This window comes from Ostrinia furnacalis, unplaced genomic scaffold (genome assembly GCF_004193835.3).
Source record: "Ostrinia furnacalis isolate ACB-3 unplaced genomic scaffold, ASM419383v2 OfSCF7522, whole genome shotgun sequence".
In the NCBI taxonomy this organism is placed as follows: Eukaryota; Metazoa; Arthropoda; class Insecta; order Lepidoptera; family Crambidae; genus Ostrinia; species Ostrinia furnacalis.
Window position 1 is genome coordinate 318,694 of NW_021137761.1, and position 18,633 is coordinate 337,326.

General features: G+C 41.2%; 1 protein-coding gene across 11 annotated transcripts in view; it reads right to left on the bottom strand.

The window, feature by feature from the left end:
* The window catches only part of jar (Myosin heavy chain 95F jaguar), a 51,809-nt gene extending 34,445 nt beyond the window's left edge, over positions 1-17,364 (bottom strand). For 7 of the 11 annotated variants that reach the window (XM_028321357.1, XM_028321359.1, XM_028321360.1 and 4 more), the window contains exons 1-12: positions 17,168-17,364; positions 15,189-15,262; positions 10,772-10,901; positions 9,788-9,952; positions 7,406-7,668; positions 6,446-6,595; positions 5,771-6,027; positions 4,576-4,733; positions 3,831-3,995; positions 3,223-3,346; positions 2,478-2,580; positions 266-463 (exon numbers count right to left, since the gene is read on the bottom strand). In XM_028321357.1, coding sequence (XP_028177158.1) covers positions 266-463; positions 2,478-2,580; positions 3,223-3,346; positions 3,831-3,995; positions 4,576-4,733; positions 5,771-6,027; positions 6,446-6,595; positions 7,406-7,668; positions 9,788-9,952; positions 10,772-10,901; positions 15,189-15,262; positions 17,168-17,354 — 1,974 coding nt within the window. In that variant the 5' untranslated portion in view covers positions 17,355-17,364. Of the gene's footprint in view, positions 1-265; positions 464-2,477; positions 2,581-3,222; positions 3,347-3,830; positions 3,996-4,575; positions 4,734-5,316; positions 5,430-5,619; positions 5,733-5,770; positions 6,028-6,445; positions 6,596-7,405; positions 7,669-9,787; positions 9,953-10,771; positions 10,902-15,188; positions 15,263-16,817; positions 17,008-17,167 lie in introns of those variants that run through there. The other 4 variants (XM_028321354.1, XM_028321355.1, XM_028321353.1 and 1 more) reach the window with 4 other exon arrangements.
* Between the last annotated feature and the right edge of the window lie 1,269 nt (positions 17,365-18,633).

An 18,633-nucleotide genomic window follows, 5' to 3' on the forward strand; every position in this document is an offset into this window, starting at 1 on the left:
GTCACCAATGGATATCTCTATTATAATTTTCGTACAGTGCAATAATGAAAATTATAGTTAAAACGTTGCTTGGTCCAAATATAATTTTCATCCAATGGAATGAGTTACAAAAACACCGGTTAATTTACACACTTAAGAGTTTTGTATAGAGATACTAAACCGATAACGTCAGTTTCCGTTTTTTTCTATTTACTGATTAATCATCAAAGTAAATCATTAAAAAGATACATCATCTCGTTGTTAGCTTATAAGATCTGAGACTTACATTTTCCTTGAGCTTATCCATAAGCAGCGCCAGTTGACTTTGGAACTTAGCACCCACGGATATAAAGTTCAGTTTTCCCTTTGCGTTGTTGTTGTCAGTGTTTTGGAACAGCTGTTGGATGAGCGTACTCCTGGATTCTTGGACCAGAAACTCGAGCGATGCGTGGAGAGCGTCATTGTTCTTCTCTATGAATTGACTCTGAAAAATAACAAATAACGTTATCAAATCAAGTCATTTTAGGCCCAGAACACACGGTGAAATGCAATTGTAACGAAACTGCAACTTCTGGTTACTTTTGAGTTGCATCTAAGTTTCTACCACATATTCCGTTGAGAGACCACACATGACGCGACCAGTTTGAAACCGGTTTGAAATGGTCGCGTCATGTGTGGTCTTTTTTCTATTATATGATATTCACTTTTCTATTATATGAATGTTGGTATTTGGTACTAGATTTTTACAATTCAATTCAAGTTCAACTAATTTATTCAGTACATAGGCCCTTTCCAGGGCACTTATACACGTCTCAAATATAGCTTGACCACTTCGGGACAACATATGGGCTGTTGCTGAGAAGAAGTGGCGGAAGAAACTCAGTCACCTTTGTCAGCCTCTTTTTCAACAATATTTAGGATATCAATCAAAGATAGACGACTATAGGTGCTTAAAAAGAAAGAAAGAAGAGTCAGTTTTCCAAACAAAAGTAAGCATTACAAAATAATTACTAGTGACCGACCGAATATTCGTTTTCGGCCATTTTCGGCCAAAAAATGGTCATTCGGCCATATTTTCGTTTTCGGCCAAAAACCAGCCGAAGCTTCGGCCAAACCGAATATCAGAAATACGTGAATAAGATGGTGACGTTTATCGTTCCGATATCTTCGGGAGTGAATCTGGTGCACTCTTGGTTCCAATCAGACTTGAACGGACGCGGTATTGTCACACTCTTTTGAAGTTGTGAAGTAAGGTTACGTTGTAAAGGGTGTCCAGAGATAATTTTCCAAGTTCAAAATAGAATACAAATAAAACCAAAGCGTTTTCATTAAGTTTAATTGTTTCAAAATAGAGTCTTATGCGGATTTGAAATACGCCATGAGTCACTGGTCGGGAGCCTACAGAGCGTTCGCAGTTGAACAATAAGTATTTGAAATGTATTGTCAAATGATTGATGAATGTCTGATACCACAACTGCATCCCGGTCAACTACGTAGCTCTATTTCAGCAAGAAGGTGTCTCACCACACACGGAGAGTACCTCGATGGAGACACTGAAGACTATTTTTTTTTTTCAAATAAATGATCAGCAAGTACAGGGACATACCCTAGCTGCTTCGGTCACCAGATCTCACACCATGCGACTTTTTCTTGTGGGGATATCTCAAGTCAAATGTTTACAGCAAAGAATCTTTAAATAATTCAGGTTCTGTAAGAAAATATCCGCCGTGAAGTTGCAGGAAAATTATTAGCGCGATTTGCTCTCGCATAGTTGCCTATAGTAAAACGGGCATCATTTAAAAGACATTGCCTATAAAAAATTAAATCCGCATTGTTAAACTCCAGTTTGCATTAGTAATAAATAATAAAAAATCATTAATTTATTTGTATTTATTTTTGAAGTTGAAAAATTCCCACTGGACACCCTTTATTTCTTCTTCACTTCCCAATATTTCATTATACACCGGAAAATATATTCTACTAAGAATTCATAATTTTTTTTTTGTGTTTTAATGCCGGTTTTCTTTAATCAATCCTTATCAAAATCAACTGTCAAACGTCATTATGTTTTTGGTCAAAACATTAAAGGTTTTAAAAGTTTTCACATAATTTCAGATTGAAATTTGAGAGTTGAAGGTCATTTTCGTTTTCGTTTTCGGCCGAAAATGAGACTGCAGCCGAAGCTTTGTTTTCGTTTCCGTTTTCGGTTGAAAATCCATATTCGGTCGGACACTAATAATTACAGGAGGAAAAATGTTAAATAAAAGATTTTAAACTTCCATTTCAACTAAAATAGTAAGACACCGTTGGTCACAAGCAGTCAAGTGAGTCTGCTTGTGACCACGGCTGCAGCATCGCAGCCGAAACGTCAAGCCGTGAGTGCATAATGTAACTCATTAATAATCGTCGCGTTAAGACCCGTGTCTTACTGTTTTAGTCAAAAACGTTAAAATAAAACGATTAGGTATGGTAATAAAACAATAGTTATCAAACTTTACCGTAGTATAGCAGACGGCGCCGGCAAAATGTCTGAGCAGGAAGCCTTCGTCGTCACGCAGAATGCGGTGTGCCTTCAGGCGCGATGTGCGGGGAAGTTGCAGCCTACACACAGTAAAATGATACATTTATACAGGGTGTTAGGTAAATGGGTATATGAGCCGACACTAGCCCATGTTAACATGGGCATATAAATGGTATGGTGAAGTCAGAAAATTGATATCTTCATTTTAATCATTTTAATTTTCATACAAATCAGATATTTTAATTTTTTTTTGTATGAAAATTAAATAAATTAAAATGATGATATCAATTTCACCCTGTAGAAGTTCAATACCCAGGCTGCTAAAATTAATATAAATGGACCTTTTTACACCTTGACGTTTAGTTCTAAGCTATGAAAAACTTATACAGTCCGCGTCAAATATTTCGTGAACTTCGTGACACCCAAAGTGGCCAAATGTTGACAACACAGCCTTATTCCAACTGTAACAAAGACGAGTTGCGAACTTTTTGGCTACTTTGGGTGTCACGAACTATTTGACGCCGACTGTATACATACAAAATCAAAATCAAAAATATTTATTCAATTTAGACCACAAGTGGCACTTATGAACGTCAAAATATAGTAAATAAAAAAAAAGGTAGTCCTTATGGGGCACTCAATATGTCTCCTTATCTTTTGGGACGGATTATATGGAACAACAACCCAAATAGTGACTGTAGTGTTAGTAACAAGAATAATACCTGTTATTGTTGGTTCCCAGTTGTTTGTGAACCGAGTGAGTGAAGTGTCCAAACTCAGGTTTCGGCAGTTTCGATTCTTCGTCCAGCAAGTGGAAAACGCCGTGGTTCTTGCTTTCGATCAAATCTGTTAGGAAATATTATACAACTTTATTGTATAATCTGTATTACATAAGTTACATAACTTTCAGGTAAACGCAAAATTTTGGGTATGTGGTTTTAGGGGATTCTGCCGAATAAGTGTGATCTGCGTAAGATATATACCTACTCATCGAGTTGGGGATTATTTCTGCAATAAATATACCCGAGAAACGATATAATTTCTCGTGAGAAAAGTTTTTTCAGTTAAATAGAAGCTGTGTGGTTCAGACAGAGTAAAATAGGTCGCGAGAAAAAGAAAGAGTGGGCTCATACCATGTAGATGAGCAATATGCGAAAGTCACCCCGTATGATCAGCATAGGGAGTTTAGGCCAATGAAATTGGAGGGGGCCGTGTTCCTTCAATGAAGAATATGACCAGATAATGATGAAAGAAGGTGATGTGAAAATCATTGGGGGAGTCCTTGGACGTCCTGTAGCTGAAATGATGATAATGATGAAACGTGGCTTACCAATACAGTCCTGGTTGTCCACAAAGCGAATTTCTGGCACATTTAAACCCTCGCGGCGGTAGAGGTCCTGTTCGTTCTTGAGGATGCGCTCGTTGAAGAACTGCTGCAGCTTCTCGTTGCAGTAGTTGATACAGAACTGCTCGAAGCTGTTCATTTGGAAGTACTCTGCGGAAGGTTACAGTTAATGGACTAAAATACTTAGGTGCTTGTACATAAAGTTCAATTTAATTTAAAAAAATAAGCTCAATATTTCTTAGACTGGGGCGACAAATAGTCGTAGGCCCAGAACACACAGTGAAACGAGAGACACATGAGAGAGTTTGAAACCGGTTTGAAATGGTCGCGTCATGTGTGGTCTCTCAACGGAATCTATGGCAGAAACTTAGATGCAACTCAAAAGTAACTAGAAGTTGCAGTTTCGTTGCAATTGCGTTTCACCGTGTGTCCTGGGCCTTAGTGGTGACGGTATCGGACTGCCAATTAGAGCAACGTCAGTTCAACCTCCTTCAACGGCTTGACTATCGTGGTGAACCCTCTTCTAAAACAAGCCAAGCATATTGTTTAGCTTGATTGGAGGTGTTAACAGGCTTGTTTGTAATTTATGCAGTTGTCGTTAGAACTGATTTAACGTGCGCACATCTTATTGTTCCCCTGCGTTCTAAAATGGTTAACCAATATTTCTAATCTAAACGATAAAGTAATAAGGCTCACATTAAAAAAACTAGGCTAACATTAGTAGGCTTACCAAACCCAGCAATATCCAGTACACCGATATAGTACGCAGACGCCTGGAAGGGAATACTGGTGTTGATGCGATGCACGATGTAGTCAAACAGACGGCTGTATACCGCTTTGGCGAGCGCGTCACGAGCGTTATTCGCTTCGTACGTCTTTAGCGGCACCCTGCGATTAAGAAGATACCTTGATAGCTTGTCTATTTTGAATTTGTAGAAAGAAGCATGGAGTAGATGACTCCACTAATCAAACAACAATTATTTATGCTGGTATTTCCTAATGAAACTAGGAAATGGCATATCATTCATAATTCTGAGTCACTATTGATATTAGTAACATCATTAAAATAGATAAAGAAGACTGAAGATTCTAGGGACAGTACTCAGTGACTCTTAAAACTGTATATTCTAGCCCATATTACCAAGAAAGATATCACAACTTACATGATAACAGTTTCTTTGATGCCTCCCCTCGAGCTATGCATAAGTCTGGACACCAGAGCCATCCTTAGTGCCCCTCCATCTACTCTTACCAGAGATGCTGCATCTCAAAGTCGCTTCTGATACTGATCAGACCCCACTAAAAGACACTACTCACATGATAGCAGTTCCTTTGATGCCTCCTCTGGAACTCTGCATAAGTCTGGACACCAGAGCCATCCTTAATTCCCCTCCATCTACTCCTAGCAGAGACGCAGCAGTGGTCAGAGCCGCATTTGATTCAGTTAATAAGGCACAAAGACACAACTTACATGATAGCAGTTCCTTTGATTCCTCCTCTGGAACTCTGCATAAGTCTGGACACCAGAGCCATCCTTAATTCTCCTCCATCTACCCCCAGTAACGAGGCAGCAGTGGCCAAAGCCTTTTCTGAAGCTGGTCAGAAGCACAGATACCACTTACATGATAGCAGTTCCTTTGATTCCTCCCCTGGAATTCTGCATAAGTCTGGACACCAGAGCCATCCTTAATTCTCCTCCATCTACCCCCCAGTAATGAAGCAGCAATGGCCAAAGCCGCTTCTGATTTAGACCCCACTAAAAGACACTACTTACATGATAGCAGTTCCCTTGATGCCTCCTCTGGAACTCTGCATAAGTCTGGACACCAGAGCCATCCTTAATTCTCCTCCATCTACCCCTAGTAATGAGGCAGCAGTGGCCAAAGCCTTTTCTGAAGCTGGTCAGAAGCACAGATACCACTTACATGATAGCAGTTCCTTTGATTCCTCCCCTGGAACTCTGCATAAGTCTGGACACCAGAGCCATCCTTAATTCTCCTCCATCTACCCCCAGTAACGAGGCAGCAGTGGCCAAAGCCTTTTCTGAAGCAGGCGAGACCCCGCATCCACCCCTAGGTCCTGTGTCCTCTTCGAACTCAATGTTGCCAAGATGGAGGACGGCAGCTACTATCGAGTAGACAGTCTTCTTTTCGTCTTCTGTTAGACCGACGCGGGTTAGTGCCTAATAGAAAAAAAAGATTGATTTAACTCATGTTACTGAAACAGTAAATACTAGGTGCGAAGTTTCTGTCGCATTGACGATGAGGTTCCGAATTTTGCGTCAGAAAAGTTTGGAATACAACTGGACTTTGAACATAAATCAAGGGAAAATGCAGGCAGCGCTGGACCGGTCACGTGGAAACCCGCGGGTTCCATATCCAATCGTTCATTTATTAAGTAAGCTCCCAAAGAGCACTTTTACACGTCCTAATCCTACCACTGTTTGGGAACAGTAATATGGGCCAGGATTGAGAAGAAACTGCAAGAAATTTGGTTAGCAGTGAGTTGAGAAAGAACATTAAAAATAAGTGAATACTTGATGTGAAGGGATGTTAAAACCAAGCTGTAATTTTCTTTAGGAAGCAAATAATCGATTGTACCTGGTGCAGTCTCTGGAAGTCTTCGACGTCATCCAGTATGGGGTCCCGAAGGCCACCCTTAGCGGTCTGCTGCTTGGACTTCTGGCTCGCGGTGATTTTCTTCTCCGACGCTGCCGTCGTGAAGTATTGAGTGCATCCATTCTTCAGGTACTGTCAATTTAAAATGTTTTTGCAATTAGTATAGGTACCTAGGTTACTGCGAGACCTAAGGATTGTTATGCTAGCAGCTTATCCTTAAAATCCCCTTTGGTGCAGACAGTGGCGTAGCTAGCATAGGTGGCACCCGGGGCGGATTTTATAGGTGTCACCCTAAAAATCAATCGAAACCGCACCGTGCAGATGGCTGGGCACTTCTAGGCTGGATAGTAAAAATAGCATAGTTTGGTTCTAGCTTCATTCCATCTTTTCCCAAAAACAAGGTCCCAGCTTAGCTGGACAGCTGTTTAAGGCTTCGTAGCACGCACGTACTATCGCCAACAGTGTTAACTGCCCATTGAAAGTCATGTCATCTCGTTCTATCGCAAAGGCTTCCCTCACCGGGGGCCACGGCATATGCTGAGTGGGGTCCCATTGCGATGGGCATCGCTGTGCGACAGGGTGGCACTGCTTAGTCTACTTGCTCATTCATTGTATGTTTTATAATATCACCTCTGTCTTATTTGCTTTTTTTTTATTTTACCTCTTTTGTCTTTTGTGATGTCCATGGCAATAAATGTTTCTTTCTTTCTTTCAAAGAATCGCCATTTGATTAGAGCGAGAGCAAAAACGGAAATGGATAGTTAACAGTGTGAGCGTGTGTACAGCAAGTAAAGCATTTATGTCAAGATTTTGAGGAATTTTTATCCTTCTTGCAAAGATACTAAGACACATTATATCCTGGACCCAGGCCCAGGAATTAAAGTGTTGTGGGATTTCTAACCTTCTTCTAAAGACATTAACATTCATATATCCTAAACCCACCTGGTAGTCATCCGGCTTAGTGATATTCAAAGCTGATCTCAGCTCTGGCGGTGCGCCGGCGCACAGCAAGTAAAACACATGGTAGTTCCTCTCCTCAGCGCTCTGCGTACAAATACGCGACTTCTCCAGAAGGTAGTGCGAGATGTGACCACCCACGACTTGGTATTTATTGCTGAAGTGGACCTCCATGAACTTGCCGAATCGGGAACTGTTGTTGTTCCGAGTGGTTTTCGCGTTACCGAACGCTTCGAGGATCGGGTTGGCTGTGGAGATTGATTTCAAAGTTATTGAAGGTTGCTATGGCTATACTAGCTAGTTGCATGAAATAGGTTTTGCTTATAATTTTGATCGTGGCTAATATGGTTATAGTGGTGGCCCAATCTCTCTAATTCGACCAAAGGAATGTATTTTTTTTTTAATTTGAAAACAATACCATGGTTTTAGGTAGATGCAGTGTAGAAAAGTGTGATTTTGTGTTTGCAATTTTTACTAACCAATATTGGGAATAGTTCTACATATAACCACGATATTCAGTGTGGACGTTATAGCTACCTGCATATTAAGTCATGTCAGAAAATATCGGAAAAATATACCATTATTATTTTATCTATATACTTATAATAAATCTGTAGAGAGGTCAATTCTGTACATGAAATATATTTTCAAAATAACTATCAGGGGGTGATTAGTGATCGATACTGATGCCAAAAATGCAATCAGTAAAATTTTTGTCTGTCTGTCTGTCTGTCGGTCTGTCTGTCTGTCTGTCTGTCTGTATGTTCCTTATAGAAACAAAAACTACTTGACGGATTTTAACGAAACTTTGTACAATTATTCTTCATACTCCTGGGCAGGTTATAGGATACTTAGAAATTCCCACGGGAACGGGCATTAGCGGGAAAATCCTTTTGTATGAAAAATCTAAACCGCTTAAGTTAGACGCTTGAAATTTGGCATGTAGGTACTTTATTAAACTTAGAGCTTAGTTACAACAAGGAATTCCCGAAATTCTCACGGAAACGGGAACAAGAGGGAAAATCCTTTTGTATGAAAAATCTAAGCCGCTTAAGTTAGACGCTTGAAATTTAGCAAGCAGGTACCTTAGTAAACTTAAAGCTTAGTTATAACAGAATATTGCAAAATTCCTACGGGAACGGGAGTTAGCGGGAAAAAACATTTGTATGAAAAAATCTAACCCACTTAAGATAGACGCTTGAAATTTGGCATGCAGGTACCTTAGTAAACTTAAAGCTTAGTTACAACAGGATATTGCGAAATTCCAACGGGAACGGGAGTTAGCGGGAAAAAAAACATTAGTATGAAAAAATCTAAACCGCGTAAGATAGATGAAGGGGGTAAAACGGGTTCCACGCGTACGAAGTCGCGGGCGGCCGCTAGTTTCTAATAAATTATTATAACCTTTGACTAGATGGAAGCAATGAAACATACACTTTTCCTCTGACGTAGCACGAGTACAGTTAATTAATCAAATTGACCTTGCCAGCTTATGTTTCTGCTGGTTCATTCACATACTTGTTTTTTGTACTTACTACGATTAAGTATATCTAGATAAGCAAACAATAGTAACAATTAACTGTAAGAAGAATAAAATAATGCAGGTTAAAAATACATTTCGAGCAAAAATTAACATAGTTATTTGTTTGTTACCGACCAATAATCACATGCATGATTATTTTGTGATTATGATCTTATCCTAACCTATCCTACATCATTATTATTTCTGGAAAAGTGTTATCTATAACAGTTTATTAACAATGACATCATTGATATTTATTATTATGTACCAAGTAATCTTTATAGCGGTTTTACCTAATATGACAGCATATTTTAAGTAACATGAAACAGTAGTCAGCCTTGGCAACATAACATTCTGTCTAGTTGCTGTAGACGAGTCTTGTTATTATCAATATTATTTTAGAACAGATAAGTAATGATTTAATAATTAATCAATTGTATTTTTAAGAAAGGAACAGTTCATTGTGTCCTTTACGGTATTCTAGTAGATCCTAAGGTGCCAGCATCACCAAAACGGCCTAACGTGCCTAAAGCGTGGAATCAGCGGGGTTCCTCCAAAAACGTTTTCCAAAGTTTCGAATGTTGCCATCCCTCTCACGCAAAGCCAGATTCCAGCATGAGTCATGGTGACATAGCTCAAAACTACGTAAACAACGTTCTGAGTATCCTTGCAGTTTCTTTTTCCGACTCATAAAAAACTCATATTTTTGCAAGTAGGTTTTAAAAAGCACTTGTACACGTCTCAGTATTTATCCTACCATTGCTACGGGTCAATAAATGGGCCAGTTCTGACACTTATTTAAGCCTGCAATATTCCCTAGTGTATCTAAGACTTATTTAACTCACCATCTAGAATCTTTTGCTCCACCGGCCCGGCGCCCTTAGCCCAAAGGTCACACAGGTATTTCAGTATGTACTTAGTGGACTCAGTCTTGCCGGCACCAGACTCCCCTGATACTATAATCGACTGGGACTGCTTGAAAGACTTCATGTCACGGAACGCTTTGTCGGCTGCGGAAAAATAACAAAATTATTGTTAATTAATAAAGTAGATTATATGTAGTTTATTCGTTGATAAATACGGACGTTACTTTTAAATCAGTTGCTAAATAATTGTCTTCGTTTATGTTACACGAAAAATAGAATTTAATATTGATATATCGGTTTAATTTGTGTCTGTCATTGACACCAGTATTAATATTATAGTCGTTGCAATTCAGGCTAGTGTGTTTTACATGTGTGGTGGCTCGCTACTGTTAGTTTTTTCAAAAGTTGTGATAGACATTACACTATAATCGTTATGTGCATGTACACGTGCACACACAAGTAAAGCTCACTCGCCTTCGTGAGTTGCAAGAACTATAATGCACATATTACAGGTCAAGCTCATAACTCAGTTTGTGCCTGAGGTATGGAAGCGGCACGGGAGGTTTTTGTGGCGTCAAACGTCAGCAAGACTTCAGTGATGTGCTTCAGGCTTGTATGCTCGAGAGGTGACATTTATGTGCCGCTTCCATACCTAGACACTGATTCAGTCATGCATTATTTATTAGACTTGTAGGTACACATCACAAATCAAATACAAGTTTTGTTTAATCTGAATCTAAAGCTTAATAAAAACAGAGAAGAAAATTTAATAAAGATTTTAAACTTTCGCGTTCCATTTCAACTAAAATAGTAAGACATGATGCAGCCTGCTTGTGACCACGGCTGCAACATCGCAGCCGAAACGTTAAGCCGTGAGTACATGATGTAACTCATTAATAAACGTCGCGTTAAGACCCGTGTCTTACTATTTTACTGGAAATGTAATAGAAGGTTGATAAATACCTATGGCAAAGACATGTGGTGGTAGTTCTCCCAAGGACCTGCCCTGGTATTTCTTGATCGTGGTGGAAGAATACATGTCGGGTATATCTTCGTACGGGTTCACGGCTAGAAGGATATTTGCCACGTATGTCTGTAACAAATTATAATACATGCATTTAATTAAATATAAGTGCTGATTTAGTCGGCCGTTTGGTGTAGTGGTTCGGAACGGACTACTATTCCGAGAGGTCCCGGGTTCGATTCTCGGCCGGGCAGAAATTGAAATGCTATGTATAATAAGTATGTATTTACAAAAAAAAGTATTTAAGTATGTTTATATTCGTTGTCTAGTACCCATAATACAAGCTTTGCTTAGTTTGGGATTAGAAGCGTAGTGTATATGGGAGAGAGGCACGTAAACTAGCTCTGACACTTGATCTCTCCCAATTGATAGACTGTGCAACCAGGGTCCCGGACGTCGACACTCACACAGCCAATTGCCTAGACCTTGTGCTGACATCAGATCCAGACAGATATTCCACCATGGTTGCTGCTCCTCTTGGAACTTCTGACCACTGCCTGGTGAAAGCTGTATCGTCATACTCCCCATCCGATCGTGGCCCTTGTGGAGTAAGAAGAGTATGGCGATACAAGTCAGCAGATTGGGACGAGATGCGCCAGTTTTTCGCATCTTTTCCTTGGAGGCCGGCTTGCTTTTCTTCTCAAGATCCAACGATTTGCGCCGATGCCATCACTGAGGTTATACGTCAGGGTATGGAATTCTTTGTTCCCTACTCAGACATTGCCTCAGGTAGCAAAGCTCGCCCTTGGTTCAATGCTGATTGCCGTCATGCTGAAGCGTGTAGGCAGTCGGCGTTTCTGGCATGGGCAGATGCTCGAACGCGCGGCTCACCAGACACTCGCAATCTGAAGAAAGCCTACAACCAGGCCTCCAAGTCTTGCAAAAGAACACTACGCAGGGCTCGCTACGACCATATTGGACGCATTGGCTCAAAACTTGCTTCTTACCCAGCCGGGTCTAAACCATTTTGGTCCCTTGCCAAGGCCATCCAATCCAACTTCTGTCGCCCCAGCCTGCCACCACTGCTGAAACCCGACGGCTCACTGGCTCACTCTGCTGAGGAAAAGGCGAATCTTTTTGCCACCCTGTTCGCTGATAACTCCCGTCTTGACGTTGCAGGCAAAATACCACCCTCATTACCCCCTGCCTCCACCACCATGCGTGAGGTCCGCATACGGCACAAAGAGGTTTTAAATGTCTTACGTTCTCTTGACGTAAATAAAGCTAGTGGACCTGACGGAATTCCAGCGATAGTCCTGCGTAGTTGTGCGCCGGAGTTGTCTCCTATTCTTACACGCCTGTATCGACTCTCACTTAAGACTGGACTAGTCCCAAAATCATGGAAGCTTGCCAACGTACAGCCCGTACCTAAAAAGGGCAGTCGTGCTGATCCAACAAATTACAGACCCATCTCTGTTACGTCTATACTCTGCAAGATAATGGAACGTGTCCTCAATGGCCGACTCCTGTCATACCTTGAAGAAAATGACCTACTCAGCGACCGTCAGTATGGGTTTCGGTATGGTCGTTCTACAGGTGATCTTCTCGTGTATGCCACACACCTATGGAGCGAGGCCATTGAGAAACATGGAGAAGCTCTTGCCGTTTCATTAGACGTATCAAAGGCATTTGACAGAGTCTGGCACGGCAGCCTACTAAACAAGCTTCCATCTTTTGGAATCCCTGTTGGCTTCTGCAAATGGATCTCCGATTTTCTTGAGGGACGATCAATAAGAGTAGTTCTTGAGGGCTACACTTCTAGTCAACAACCTATTGACGCTGGCGTCCCTCAGGGTTCGGTGCTGTCTGCAACACTATTCCTACTGCACATCAATGACCTGCTCAAACCCGGTACCTTTGGGTACGCAGATGACACGACAGTGACAGCCAAATATATATCCAACGCAAAAGCCGACAGGCGTGAGGTCGAGTCTTGTCGTGAGTCCCTAATTGAACGCTTAAATTTGGCCCTTCAGGATGTCTCTGATTGGGGCGATGCCAACCTGGTCCAATTTAACGCGTCAAAAACACAGGCGTGTCTGTTCTCCGCCAAACGAAGTCCATTTCTTATGGCTCCAACATTCCGAGGTGTGCCTGTCAAAATCACCGAGCGACTGCAACTCTTGGGCATTGAAATGTCCAGCAAGCTGAACTTTGGCGAGTACATCGAATCCATAGCGAAAACTGCTGCCAAAAAGCTTGGTATCCTCTCGAGGGCAAGGCAGTACTTCTCCAAGAAGCAAAGGCTGCAGCTTTATAAAGCACAGATCCGACCTTGCATGGAATACTGCTGCCACCTCTGGGACGGCTCTGCCAAGAAACATTTGGCTGCTTTGGATTCGGTGGAAAGGCGTGCCAGAAGACTTATCGACAGCCCTACCCTTGTTGAAGCGGCGCTCCAGGAACTTGACCATCGCCGTAAGGTAGCATCCCTATCGGTTTTCTACAGGCTACACTTCGGAGAATGTGCGAAAGAATTACATGAATTAATTCCACCAGCCCCCTTCCATCATCGGGGAACCAGACGCAGGTTAGCGTACCATCCCTATATTGTTGACATTCCACCAGCTCGCACTAAGCGTTTCGATGACTCTTTTATAATGCGAACAGCTAGGGACTGGAATTCGTTGCCTGCTGCTGTCTTTCCCGAAAACTATAATCCGGGCCTTTTCAAGGCGAGAGTGAATAGGCACTTACAGGGCAGATATGTACCATCCTAGACCGCATCCCACTAAACATCAGGTGCGATTGTGGTCAAATACCTGCCTTGTTATGCATAAAAAAAAAAAAAATATGTCCAGGGATATTTATTTAACTGTCTGAATTTGATCTCTCTTATTTTGTCATTTAGAAAAAAAACTTCGGTATACCTATAAGAAATACATGAAGAGTTACTAGTTAACAACACCTAGTATTGAAGGTTTTGTAACGGTTTAAATTATGTAATCAAATTGGTGTAATTTTTGATGATAGATGAAATTCACATTGATAAGTGAAAGGTTTTATTATTTTGTACATGCATGAATGAATAACTGTGCTATTATTGTGTTTGTTAATTAATAAACTGTGTAACAATAATTTGTAATTTATGTATCCTTTTCAAGAGTGCATCGAAATATAGACCTTTCTCAATGTATTTGAAGTTGAACAATTATTTAAGGCTAAGTTTACGCGCATTGCTACAAAACACCGCAGTCTACTGTAAAATTGACTACTCGTCTCTGTCACTCACATTTATGATAGTACGAGTGAGCGAGATAATTAGAAATGATATCGAAATGGTTTTGAAGGGTATACCTCTGCAGTACGTAAGGTGTGCTAATTTTATGGCCTTCCACTCAATCAGAAGCGACCTTCGTAGTGCTTCGAATACCCGTATAGCAAATAATTTTACTTGGGTAATAAATATATGAATCGAAAATGTTACTAAATTAAATTACACACATACGCATATTTATTTTTAGATTATGGAATGTCATAAAAGTGTTTTATGCCCTAATTAATTAAACTGGCTTAAAATAACGCCTCTGACAATTTGACATAACACACATTATTCGTTTATGTTGTTAGTTAACATAAAGTTAGTGTTCCGAATGCACATGTGTATAATATTATACCTACAATATTTATACTAATGCGCAATCAAATAAGTAGGTGTTATCTGCGCACGGTGCAGGCGAATAACTTCAAGGTGAAAAACTTGGACGTTAAGTATGCACACAGTCTAAATAGACCAGCTAGCAAACTAATTTGATTGCTATCTAAATTTATGACACTATACGGGTTATACTTATTGTTTTTAGAAAGGATATCATAGCCACCAGCAACAATATCTTCGTGTACAAGGAAGATGAGGCCAATAGAATTTGATAAGCGTATTTCATGGATTTTTTTTGGTATACTTTAATGACAGGTCACTAATGCCCAGAGATTTGCACGCTTAATAAAATCAAAAAATACTTTTATCTACTTCTTTAGACTTATTAAATTAGCTCTCACAAATAGTTGAATCGTATCGTACTCCGATGTCTCATTTATTCTGCATGCTGATGTGAGTCAGTGATTAAAATTGTGACGCAAAAATACATACAAAAAGGCTATTGTTTCTAGCAATATTACATGAAGACATTAGGTATTTAAATACAATCGAGTGAAACAGTAAATAAATAACAATGGGACTGATTATAAAACTACTTTGCCACACTCGAATAACGAACGTCACTGCATCTTATCAAGGTGTCCTCGTATCAAACGCTACCAGCTACGTCATACACTCAGCCTTACGTGGCTGTTCTATCCACGCTGTGTATTTACCAGCGCAATATGAGTCACGGTGCAATCGATTGTTTCACTTACATAAATCTTGTTCTTCTTGTATCGTGTTAGGATGTTGTTCAGCAGCGTGGCCTCGTTCAGAAACATCAGCTCGCCTGAAAAGAGCACGTTCGTGTCAATGATTGGTATGGTCTAAATGGATTGCAATAGCAGGTAAATTACATAAAATTGGTTGTTACGAAATCTAAGAAGTTAAATATGATTTACCGGTAGAATGATGCAGAAAGAACGGGGTGTTTTGACATACTGTTTTCTTCAGTAATTAAGATAAAGTGACTAATAGACAATTTAGGATTCGTTCGATTTATAATTAAATGTTTGTTGCAAAAAAATGGAAATGTGTCTTTAGCCATTTCAGCTCAACAAGGGAATCAACTTATAGGCTATCGAAACCACAAACATTTGTAGTGCATCGGGAAGACGGTGCCTTCAGTCCTATCAGCTCTAAAAGGGAACCAAATCTATATCCTTGTTCTCCTGCTTGTTGTCTAACAAGAAGTCGAAACCTTTAGCTTTAGCCTTATCCTCTGAACAAAGACGTCAGAGCAATCAACTTACTTGTCCTTAGCAGGAACATACTTGTCCAGCGGGAAGAAATATTCTTATTCTCTGAACAGCTCTATTCCCTGAAGAAAGAGACTTTAGAGGCAGCTACTTACAGTTATCGTCCACATCCTTGTGCGGGTCCCCCGCCGGGAATATGTCCTCGAAGCTGCAGACCCGGCGCGGGTACTTGTTATCCAGCGGGAAGACGTAGTCTTACCCTTACAACAAAGGACCTTTAGAGGAAGCATTGCTTTAGAGGGAGCTTCTTACAGTCATTGTCCAGTCTATATCATTGTGCGGGTCTCCCGCCGAGAATATGTCCTCGAACCTGAAGATGGAGCTTTAGCCTTATCCTCGGAACAAAGGAATTCTGATCTGAATCCTCTGATTCTGAACAGCCCTCTGAAGAAAGAGACTTTAGAGGGAGCTACTTACAGTTATCGTCCACATCCTTGTGCGGGTCCCCGGCCGGGAAGATGTCCTCGAAGCTGCAGACCCGGCGCGGGTACTTGTTGTCCAGCGGGAACACGTCCACCTCCTCGCCCATCAGCTCGTGCAGGCGGGCGAGGTTATTGCCAACGAGGAGACGTGTCCTATTATATAGTCCTATCGCTCTTCGTAAAAAGCACTTACAGTTATCGTACATTCAACATCCTTGGGCGGGTCTCTCGCCGGGAATATGTCTTCGAGGGTGCAGACCCGGCGCGGAATCTTTTTGGCCATCGGGAAGACGTAGTCTTGCCCTTTCAACAAAGGACCTTTAGAGGAAGCATTGCTTTAGAAGGAGCTACTTACAGTCATTGTCTAGTCTACATCCTTGTGCGGGTCTCAAGCCGAGAATATGTCCTCGAACCTGAATATGGAGCCTTTAACTTTAGCCTTATCATCGGAACAAAGGAATTTTCGGCTATTTAAGGAAAGAAGGGAACCAACTCACATTTATCGTCCACATTCTTGTGCGGGTCCCCCGCCGACAATATGTCCTCGAACCTGAAGATGGAGTCTTTAGCTTTAGCCTTATCCTCGGAACAAAGGAATTCTGATCTGAATCCTCTGATTCTGAACAGCCCTCTGAAGAAAGAGACTTTAGAGGCAGCTACTTACAGTTATCGTCCACATCCTTGTGAGGGTCTCCCGCCGGGAATATGTCCTCGAAGCTGCAGACCCGGCGCGGGTACTTGTTGTCCAGCGGGAACACGTCCGCCTCCTCGCCCATCAGCTCGTGCAAGACGGACGAGTACGAATCCCTCGTTCGGTTACTAATAGTTGTAGTCGACATCTCACTTACTTGTTGTCCATAGGGAAGACGGTGCCTTCAGTCCTATCAGCTCAGCAAGTATTTATAGTGTTATCGTCCCTATCCTTATTCTCCCGATTGTTTACCAGCAAGAACAACAAGGACCCTATAGTCCTTTCCTTTGCTCAACAAAAACACTTTGGATGAATCAACTTACAGTTATCGTCCACATCTTTGTGCGGGTCCCCCGCCGGGAAGATGTCCTCGAAGCTGCAGACCCGGCGCGGGTACTTGTTGTCCAGCGGGAACACGTCCGCCTCCTCGCCCATCAGCTCGTGTAGGCGGGCGAGCACGAACCCCTCGTTCGGGTCCCGGACCCATACCAGCTGCTTGTCGATCGTCATTGTTCACTGGAACAAGAATGTTAAGGTTAAGAATTTTCGGAAAGTAAACACCACGCCGTCAGTTCTGCGTACTATGTGCCCTGCCCATTGCCACTCCAGCTTGCTAATCTGTCGGGCTATGTCAGCGACTTTAGTTCGTTTACGGATCTCCTCTTTCTGATTCGATCTCGTAAAGAAACCATAGCACGCTGACGACATCATAAAGGTAGCAAGGAAGCGCTGGACGCAGGCCGCTACCAACCGGGCAATATGGAAAGCATTGGGGGAGGCCTATGTTCAGCAGTGGACGTCCTATGGCTGGGGTGATGATGATGATGATCATTATCATAACCACAGGAGTGGGGGTGGCCTGGCCAGTGTGGGGATTGACGAGTTTAGGCCAGATCCGTCATTTATCTCTGCTTTTGATCGTGCTCCAGCAGTAAAGACTAAAAGTACCTTTTATTAATCTCTGAGCAGTTTCAAATAAAACTAAATCTCACTGTCACTTTTTATGAACGTGTTTCGGTTAAATCTTTCGGTTTCAAAGGCTTCGTGCTAAGACGATATTAATTTGTGAAGATAACAAACAGTAATTAGATTAAGTTATTTGATACCTACACCGCGCTTGATGTTTTTATTTATGTAATTATAGTAATTAACAACGCAATTAAGAAGAAACGCCTTTCATGTATTACGAGTAATTTATTAACGTTATTATTATGTTGTTAAATGTCGGTAATACATTAATGGATTCATTTGAAATAACAAACCAGACGCTTCTTAATAACAAATAAACGTGCAATATGTAATAACCAAGCCATATGTTGCCACACTCACTTCGGAGGCACTCAACCGATCGAGGCTGTGACTCACTGTCGCTTAGGACAAGTTCATAAAATAATTATAGACGCTTTAGAGACACAAAGGAAACGGCTCTGTCGGGTGTAAAGCTGTAAATACATAAATACGAACGTTTCATTTTAATCAGGAATGAAATCAATGCATTTAATAACGCTACGTTCTTCTCAGAATGATGGACAGGCATATGGTGCTTATGGCTCACGCTCTGCATACACAAGTAACAACATCTTAATTACAAACAGATCACGATTGCACTCCCATGATAATCGCAATATAAATAAACCCGACGTCTCGAATACAAAGGAAGAAGGAAACGCACGTGAGCATAACATTCAGTCCAATAAGCACAATAATAAAGTTATATCATAAGTTGTAACAATACAGTTACACTTGATACGATAGAATATGATTAACTCACTTTCGTGACGAGCAAGCA